Below are 10,189 nucleotides of genomic sequence, written 5' to 3'. Positions count from 1 at the left end.
TTCATCGTGAATATGTCTACAGGAATTTATTTCTCTTTTCACTTCTTTTTTTTTCATATTGTTGTGCTATTGAGAATCTTAATTATATTTTAACTCATCATTGTAATTTTTTAAATCATTATTATCAATAACAATTTCATATTTTCTATGAGATCTTTCACATAATACCAGGACTCTTGAGACCGTATAGAATATGACAAACATAGTACTGGTTGAAAAGCTACTTGTTAAGAGTTCATGGACAATATAACAAAGTATAGAAATCAAACCTAAACAAACCAGTTAAAGTTCTTATTTCGCGCTAATAATTTATAAACTAACTATTTTGCAGTTAACTGTCTTTTGCTTGTTGTTGTTGTTTTTACAGAGAACATACAAATTTGTGAATACAAGGGGTTTCTTCAGCATTATCATTTTCTCCTCACATTTGCTTACAAACGTCAATTTTTTGATCGAAGCTAACGCCAACCGCCAAAATTTCTTTCACAAGTTTTCGCCAGAGTTTCGCCTCCACCACCAGTTACTTGAGGAGGCGTTTCTCATCGGGAGACTTATCGGGAGAAATCGAAGATGAGCAAGAGCGTCACGAACAGCCCTCTCGTGTTGAACCTCTGCAACAGTCACGTGATTCGGACCTTTCCCTTAACCTGCGACCCAGCTCTACTACAAGTGCACCTAGTTCTCCCGCCAAAAACGTCACTTCCTTCCTGACGAGAGGCACTTCCTTAACCTCATCCGTAAGAACTGCTTACACCAAAGAAAAGCACAAAACTCTACTAATAATCGATGACTTCAACACCGACTGGTAAGTTTAGGGTTTGACATCAATTTGACCCTTGACCTCGTACCTTTTAAATAAAAATATTATGATTCATCTTCACTTGGTCATTATTTTTTCGCCCCCCCCCCAGTGACACAGCTGTACATCTGCGGACTTACAACGCTAGAAACTCGGTTTCGTTACCCTTGTTTGGCAGAGCACAGATTGCTCATTATGTAGTTCTATCCTTAACTTAAAAAAAAAAAAAATGTTTCTCTAAGAAATTAATAGAAAGTTATAGTTGGTGACTTATTTTTGTGCCCCAATGGCGCAGCGGTTCTTCTGCAGACGCGCACAACTAGAGCCGGATTGCGATACACATAGTGAGCAGAGCACAGATAGTCCATTGTGTAGCTTTGTGCTTAGTTCTAAACAAATACAAATTTATTTTTAGAATAAATCATTTTATACAAAATATACTGTATTCTATAACGTGTTTGAATGCCATTTTACAGATTGAGAAAAATATAAAGCAAACGAAACTGTGGATAGTGAACGTGATAATTATGGCTGTAAAACTTATAATAAACAAAAATTACTTTTACCAGAGTTATAACTAGTCATTTATTAAAATAATGAGTTTTAAACTTTGTAGCTTGGTTTATTAATTAAGGTGAAAATGGTCATGTAAAGAAGGTATAAGTGCCGAACTCTGGAAACATAAAAAATTAATAAACAAACGTATTATAAGCTGTTACGATGTAATTATAATTTTAAATGTAATTTTTCTTATTTATTCTGCAGGTCCAAATATTTCCGGGGGAAACGTATCCATGGCGACTGGGATATCAGAGTTGAGCAGGTAATCAGACAGATACCTACCATTTGGTTTAGGTTTACTAAACAAAGAAATCTTTGAGACATAATTTCTATATTGAATAACTCAACATATGATAAAGAATTTATTTTTAGGCTTAGCAAATAAGCAGTATGTTTATAATATCATCAGGGTGTTTGTTTGTTTTCAGAGTAAAGCCATATTGGGTTTACTGCTGTGTCTATCGAAGGGAATCGACCCTCAAATGTGAGTGTGTAAGTCCGAAAACTTACCGTTGTCCCCCAAGGGGAAAAAATCGAAGGAGGTTGCAATCTTAATACGTTGTTTTTAAACAAAAAACTCAAAATAAGTTCTCGAACGTGTGTAAAGTAGATAGACTAACGAACCAGGCTCTGCCAGTATACCTGGTCGATTTATAAACCTAAGTAATTTCAAATTGAAAAAAAAAGAAGAAAAAAGGAATAAGCAAGGATTTAGATTATCCATAATAATAGCATAAAGATTCAAATAATAATTAATGTGAAATTAATAATTATTGATTAGATAGGCTAGATCATGTCCAACGTCAGGGTCTAGGCCTCTGGAAAAACTGATTAAAGAACAGGTTTATGATAAATACGGGCAATTTAATGTTTTTATAATATCTAGAACTTTTAATACCCAGAGATAATATAAACATAGCTATTATACTTTTATGCAATTTAACTACTCACATAAGTCGTGTTTTTGAGAATTTCTTCTAACATTAAAAGTCTTAAGGAACACTTTAACACAATTGGAACCGTGAAGAGTATACTTCTTTAACACAATTATCTCCTAAAAGTTAATGCGTTATTAGTCGTTAGAATAATGTGATTTGATAGAAATAAGGTACTCTATATACACAATTATTATATATAGAGAAGTAGACATAAACATAGACTGTCACTAACAACAACTGACTTAAAAATGTATTTTAAAATTTCGATAAAAATGAAAGCTGGATTTGTTGTTTTTTTTTTTTTTTTTTAGGCTGAATTGAAAGACATAACTCTGTCGGCTCATTCAGAGACTGGAACCACAGTCAGTATGGTGGTGGATAGAAATGGTACTAAGGTTGTCAGGTAGGTTTATCTCTAAAATAATTCTGTCCACTACACATCCAGTCAAGATGTGTAGGTTGATAGAGTTAGCAACAAATGTTACCAGGCTTTGAGTGGAGAAGATTAGTATCATTTTGTAAATTTATTATGATTTTTTTTTATTCTGTAGAATATCCGCGGAAACATAAGCATATAGAAAATATATCAAAATTAAAATATAGTAACATTTTGTGGCAATCAGTGCTCGTATTTCGGGAAATAGTTCGGGAAGAGTTTTTTTGTTTTTTTTTGTTAGATTTTATACATTATACATTATAACAGACAATTCGATAATAGAACTTGTGGAAATAAGTATGGTGGGATGCCGGAAATATGTTAAGTGCGTTTGAATTATGAAATGTATTAAGTTTCTATATTAGAAAGTTTAGACTGTTGTTATGCGCAAAATTACACTGTGGACTCTCTGTGCTTTACCTACTGCGAGTATCGAAACCTGGTTTTTAGCGTTAGATACTTTCCATTAAGCCACCAGGAAACATGAACAAAAGTCATTTTTTTTCTTTTTTTTCTATGACGGCATACAGAAAAGACATTAAACTGTTTGTATGATGTCATGCCGGAAAGACACTAAGATTTTTGTATAATAGCGTGCAGAAAATACTGTGATTTTTGTATGGTGGCGTACAAAATACATAGTTTTTTTCTTATGATAACTTGCAGAAAATACACTGAATTTTTTTTCTCTTATTGCGTACAGGAGAGATATTGCATATATGGTATGATGACATACCGAAAAGTTTTGTTTGTTCGTTGTTAAACGCAAAGCTACATAATTGATTATCTACGTTCTGCTTAACGCGAGTATTGAAACCTGAATTTTAGCATTGTAAGCCATCATACTCGCTTCTGATGGCATACAGGAAAGACATTAAGAAACATACAGGGAAAACATTATATGTTTATTTGTTGGCATACTGAAAAGACTATGTTCTTTTTTAATGGAAAACACAAATAGTAAGTTTCTTATATGGTGGAATGTAGGAAAGTCTTTTTTATATGATGACACGCAGACAATATATATATATCTTTGTGCAGAATTTCATTATGTTGTTGCTAAAAGTTTATGATATTTGTGCAATAACTGAGTAAGGAACAAAATTAAGAAATAAAACTTAAGATGTGAAACGTTGAACATAAAAAAATTAATACCCGTTTTCAATTTTTGTTTTCGGTTTGGTTAGATTTTCAAACAAGAACTTTCGGCGTGGAGGAATATGAGTTACTTTTATGAGAATATTTGGGGCAAATAAAAATATTTCATGTTCTTTTTATTTAACATTTTAAAACGTAACGCGTATTGTAATATTGAACACAACAATTGTTGTTGTTTTGAATTAAGCACAAAGCTACACGATGGGCTATCTGTGCTCTGCCAACCACGGGTATCGAAACCCGGTTTTTAGCGTTGTATGTCCGTAGAAATACCGCTGAGCCACTGGGAGGCTGAACACAACACGAGAAATTATAAAAAAATTGCTAATTTTTATGTTGAAGAAAAAAATAACATTCACACAGAATCTCACGTTACGTAAATTGAAACGCCACATGGTGTCAGTGTATAAACATATTATTTTAGATTTTTGGTTTTGTTACAATAAAAAATATTTTTAACACCAACCTCAATAAAACAGGCGAAGTAACAAAGGCTTCATATAAGTTGATTTTCAATCATCTGCCATCTGTGACCACAGAATAATGTTAACATCCGTGTATTTAACCTTATTATGTATAGATGTCCTAGGACAGTTTACAAGAATGCTTGTAAAGATAATGTCCAATGTGGTGGTTAAGGAGATGAGCATTTAGAGTTTACTTAATCGTATGCTGTTTGTGAAACAATATTTGAATCTATTCTCCTGACTAACTTTCCTCCTTAATTATGTGTGTTATAATTATTCATACAATGATATTGAAGGAGTTTTTGTACATGAAAAATAATTTGCAAAACAAACAAATTACTGTGTGTATGTGAATCACCGCCAAACGATACACCATTTACTTTCGCCAACATTTCAAAATGATGAAGTGGCTTAGGCTTGTGAGGCATTGATGCTTTCTTAGGCTTAATGAACGTGGCAAAGCATCTACTGCTGTTTCTTTTCACCTCACATATCGCTTAATTTTTTTCTTCACAGATTTCTCGCGAGGGATGTTTAAAATTTGCATTTCAGACCTGTTGTAAGCCACAAATCACTAAGATATCCATTAAAAAAAACGAAGAGAAAAGGAGAGAAAAACCTTCTGCATGATGTTTTCAAAAATATATTCATTGTCATCATTGTCGTTAAACGTTTTTGATGGCTTAAGTAAATTTTATCCATCCACCCATACTTTTGATTAAAGCGTAACTCGCTGACATTCGTTCAGAATTAAGACTTCTTCTAGGTTACATGCATTTGTTTTTAAATTAGGCATTTAGCTTTATCGATTACCAGAGAGGGTTTGTCTGACACGTGCACATAGTTTCTGTCATGTAGAAGCAGATTAACCATGAAGGGCTTCGAGAAATTTCCTGGAGAGTCAGTCACAGATGCCAAAAATAATGCTCACTGATGCACTTTGACAGCCTAAAGTTGTAAAGTTACACTATGTAACACAAATTTTGTTCCTGGATAGTATTTGTTATTTCTTAATTGCTTATGTTGTAAAAGTATAGAAAGTGGCCATTATTCCCTTCAGACTTTGCTTTTGTGACATGGATAATGAAATTTAGAAATTAACCTATTTTCTCTGTAAAAACGGGCAAATTTTCACATTTTCATCTACATAAGATCTGAATAAAACAACATATGAATCAAGATTTACATATATTTATACTAAAATTATACAGAAATGTTTAGAAGTGAGTAGTACTACTGTAATGTAAATCACTTTCACCTATCAGACCCCAAATGTAGTCTCTCATTATGTTTTCGTTATACGCTCCTTGGTAGCGGCGTTCAAAGTCCAGTATATCTTGACGAGTGAAGAAGCTTGAAAAATGTCGGTGATGCTTCCTTGCACACTTTCATCTAATAAATTCCACTCCTTGAACCTATATGTCAAAAGCTCGGCATTCGAATTTGTTAGACCAAGATCTCTGATTAAGTCATTGAGGTTTCTTTGGTTGGGGTAGTATGGGGTTCTCTCACCAGCTGCACCTCTGAAATTGTAATCTGGATTTTCAACGTCTACCTCCTCTGCTGATTTGCTGCTCTCTTCTAAGGATGGCTGCTCTCTCTATAGTGGAGTGGGTACAGAGAGCTCAGGGCAGTGTGGCACTAGAGCGATGGATGATGGAAGGTCTGGATACATGATAGCAGATACATTCTTGCTAGCCCGAAGTTTGGAAGGGCCCACCATGCAGAAGTAACAATTACTTGAGTGGTCAGTGGGTTCACGCCAAATTCTTGGAATAGTGAACTTCATGGTTCTCTTTTCCCCTTTGTACCCTCCTGCTTAGACCAAAATAAAATTGTTATTATGAAGAATAAATTTATTACATCCACAACTAATGTGTAAGAGGTTCATGCAAAATAATTTATATGTGATATTTTTTTCTGTACAATTGGAAATTAGAAAAAATAAATAAATTAAAACATATTTAAATTTTAAAAGGTCTAAAATTTGTATAATATAAAATCTTACTATTCAAGCAAGCAAAAATTGTCCATCTTACCTTCTAGAGATTTTTTTACAGTACTCGCAGGTAAAATGAGGTGTCCAGGGTTTATCTTGATCCCCAACAAGCATGCCGAAATATGTCTTGTAGGCTTCAACCATTTTAACAGATGCTGTCACAGAGTACTTTTTCGCTCTTGTCTTGACAAATTGGCCACATACATAGCAGAATGCGTCTGGAGAATGCTTGCAGCCTCTTGATGCCATCTCTGATAAAATCAGACAGGCCTATATGTTCACTTGGACAGTTAGAACTAAACTGAAGTGGTGAGTAGCGAGACCTCGTATATATATTACTATGGAAAGTTCTAGAAAATTCTAAGAGGTTCTCGAAAATTCTCTGTCAGCTACTCAGCTCTGAATCTACCTGGAATGTTCTGGAAAATGGGTAAATTTCAAAATATCAAAATAACAGAGGTAGGTGTGCTTTCTTTCACCTACTTTCAACATCCATATTTCAATGTCCTTCGACAGTGTTTCATGTGATTAATTAATAGACGGTCACTGGCTGCAGAAGTGTCTTAGGGGCGAAGTATAAAGGTCAATGGTCAAAGTAAGAAGTAGGTATAACTCAAAACAGGGCTCTTCAGTCAGCCTTGTGTATCATTGTAACATTTGACAACCATTTTTTTCTTTTCATTCCTTTATAGAGAGTGCTAGAGGTCATCCCATATGTAGTGTCCGAAAATTTAATACAGAAAGTGCAACACAATTTCTATCTTTGTAGGTCTTAATGACTAAAATATGTAGTAGGACGTGTATACAAACGTTCAGACAAATGAAAGAAACTAACTCAACTCCACTTTTTCATATCATTAATCAAATAAACCCTTATAAAGATGGATGTCTGAGGAGCACATTAGGCATATTATGCTTTATGAGTTTAAAAAATGCAATAGTACAGCAGAAACTACACGAAACATTCAAGGTATTTATGTTACGGAGTATCAATGAAAGGAAATGTCGAAGGTGGTTTCAGAAGTTCAGGTCAGGTGACTACAACTTAAGTGATGCATCAAGTTCAGGTCGTCCTGTTGAGTTTAATTATGACTTACTGCTAGCTGCACTTGATGAATATTGTGTTGTAACAGCTGAAGAAATAGCATAGAAGTTTAACTGAACCAATACAACAGTTTACCCTTATCTGCAACAGCTTGGAAAGGTGTCAAAAATAATGGTTCCCATTATTTGACAGAAGCCAATCTTAGAGCAAGAGCGGACAGTTGCACTTCTCTGTACTCTAGTAAACGTATCTCACCTTTTTTTCATACAGGTTAGTGACTGTAAATGAAAAATGGATATATTATAAAAAATGATAAGCACTGCAGACAACGGCTCAGTGCAGGTAAACTGGCTAAAGCAGCACAGCCCAGAATAGAGCTCCACTCTAGGAAAGTCTTGTTAAACGTTTGGTGGGATACTGTTGGTGTGATCCACTTTGAGTTGCTGCCACTCTATGTAACGATTACATCAGACTTCTATTATAAACAGTTAGAGCGCTTGAATGTTACACTAAAAGAAAAGAGGCTTGCTTTGATCAGTCATAAAGATGTTGTGTTATACCAGGATAATGCACGGCCCCATACAGCAAGGATCACATCTGCAAAGTTTAAAGAGCTAGACTGGGAAAAACTTCTACATCCTCTTTATTCCTCAGACCTTGCCCCATCTGATTATCATCTATTCCGAAGTCTGCAGAACTATCTTGATGGAAAAGAACTTTGAACACATGAAGATGTCAAAACTCTACATTCTTTTCCTCCAAACTCCAGGAATTTTATAGAAGTAGCATTCATAAGCTTGTGAATGGTTGGTAGGAATTAATTAATAATAATGGAACATACATTATTTATTCAATAACATTAAAAGTGTTTGAAATAGTTTCTCTTTTTCTGAACCTAAAATCGGGCATTACTTAATAAATAACCTGATATATGACGTCATTGTGGCCACCCTCGCACTGTGTGTGTCATCTTACAGAATATTTAGTAAAGTGTCTATAAGGACTTAACGCCATCTATGAATATACGTAATGTTAACATACTCAAAGATAATAAATACTCGATAACAACAATAACATAAAGTGAATGGAATTGTAAACTCTCCAAAAACGTGACCCTTGTTTTACACTATCATCCTACAAAGTTTGGTTGAGATTTGCTCCGAGACCTAGGAATAGTTAGATAAGGGACAAACAGACATACACACAGTTTCTTTCGTTCTTTATACATGTATAGTAGTTATCACGTGGTAGCAAATACAGTGTGTTTCAGGGTGATCTTAACAGGGTTTGTGCTGGTCATTAATCATTTTCCTAATTTGAAAAATAAAAAAAGTTTCATTCCAGTTTTGCTGTCACACCTCAACTGCTAAGTATCTATACTCGTCCTTATTAATCCCTGATTTGTTTTTCACTTTTTTCAGGTCTTTTCGCCCGGATTTCCTATTGATTCGACAACACGTAAGAGATGCCTGTGAAGATTATAGAAATCTATTGTTAGGATTTAAATATGGCGGTGTTCCAAGTATCAATACTTTGCATAGCCTCTATAACTTTCAAGATAAGCCTTGGGTGGTGAGTATGGAGATTTGTTTTTGTAGCTTTTAAATTCTGTTTTCTTTTTAACTACACTCTCATATTTTTGACAATAAGTTTTGAGATAAGCCTTGGGTGACGAATACTTACATTTCTGTAACTTTTTACATTTTTAACTATATTCTGATATATATATATGTCAATCAGTACCTTTAAGCTAAGCTTTAGGTAACTCTGTATCTTACGCGTTTTTTCTTTAGCTGCACTTTTTTATCTCTGTGTTGATATTAATCAGCTATTTGCAATCAGTACTAAAATTGTTTTCGTTGAGAAAAATCTTAGCTCCATTTAAGTGTTTACTCTTCAATTTTAAGAGGAAGATTACTGACTTGATTTCAGCGATACAATACTTCGACAAACTGTTTCACGAAAGATGATTTGAAAAACAAGTTATAAGTTAGTGAAAGATGTCTTGAACATTATGATATTTGGTAATCAGTCTAATTATCTAATAGCTCTTATTCAAGGCTGGCCTTAACTGTTTCATCGCTCTGGGCAAAATGATTTTTGTCGTCCTCTCTTTCACATTCACAAGAAATACCATACAGTACTTATCTTAAAATTATCGAGCGAGAAGTGAAACATTAAAATATTTGGAGAACCAAGAGAAATACAACTTACCAACTGCGCTAAACAATCAAAAGACATCGAGTAGAGCTGGGAAAACTTACATGGATGTTTGTGTTGACGACGAAAGAAGACGTCGCCAGTATTTCCAAAGGAAAAGCCACGTGTTTATTGGAAAGAATTAATAGAGTCTGTTTCACTATTCTTCCAGAATAATTCATATCCTAGGAACTTTGTAGAAAAGTACTACTACTACTGAAAAAATTACATTTTACTATTTAAACATTATATATTAGTATTACAAAGCAGTATTTAAAAAATATTTAACTATCTCAACAATTAACATTTTATTAATAATTATCAGTATCACAATACGTACTTGATTACTAATTAGCTTTAGCAATTCCGCCCCTCGAATTCTGCTTCCCTGCACCACTACCACAGTTTGTCTACAGGACGGGCTAGATCTTTCATATAAGACAAGATGTGATTAAACTGTTGTTGTTACAAGGTTAATTTCAATTACCTTAGAGTCTAGTCAGTATTTCTGTAAGCCTGTAAGGCAAGAATTTGTATAGCCGGTTGCCTGGCCCAATCAGCAACTGTATAAGACAAGCGTATTTGGC

The 10,189-nt window shown here is 34.1% G+C and overlaps 1 protein-coding gene across 1 annotated transcript in view; it reads left to right on the top strand.

Annotated features, from left to right (window-relative positions):
* Nucleotides 1-730: 730 nt before the first annotated feature.
* The window catches only part of LOC143258471 (uncharacterized), an 85,219-nt gene continuing 75,760 nt past the window's right edge, over nt 731-10,189 (top strand). The window contains exons 1-4 of the mRNA XM_076517491.1: nt 731-805; nt 1,565-1,622; nt 2,610-2,701; nt 8,825-8,975. Coding sequence (XP_076373606.1) covers nt 2,667-2,701; nt 8,825-8,975 — 186 coding nt within the window. The 5' untranslated portion in view covers nt 731-805; nt 1,565-1,622; nt 2,610-2,666. The remainder of the gene's footprint in view (nt 806-1,564; nt 1,623-2,609; nt 2,702-8,824; nt 8,976-10,189) is intronic.

The sequence above is a fragment of the Tachypleus tridentatus genome, chromosome 8 (assembly GCF_004210375.1).
Source record: "Tachypleus tridentatus isolate NWPU-2018 chromosome 8, ASM421037v1, whole genome shotgun sequence".
In the NCBI taxonomy this organism is placed as follows: Eukaryota; Metazoa; Arthropoda; class Merostomata; order Xiphosura; family Limulidae; genus Tachypleus; species Tachypleus tridentatus.
The sequence above is the reverse complement of the archived record's forward strand: the minus strand, read 5'-3'. Positions and strand labels throughout refer to the sequence as shown.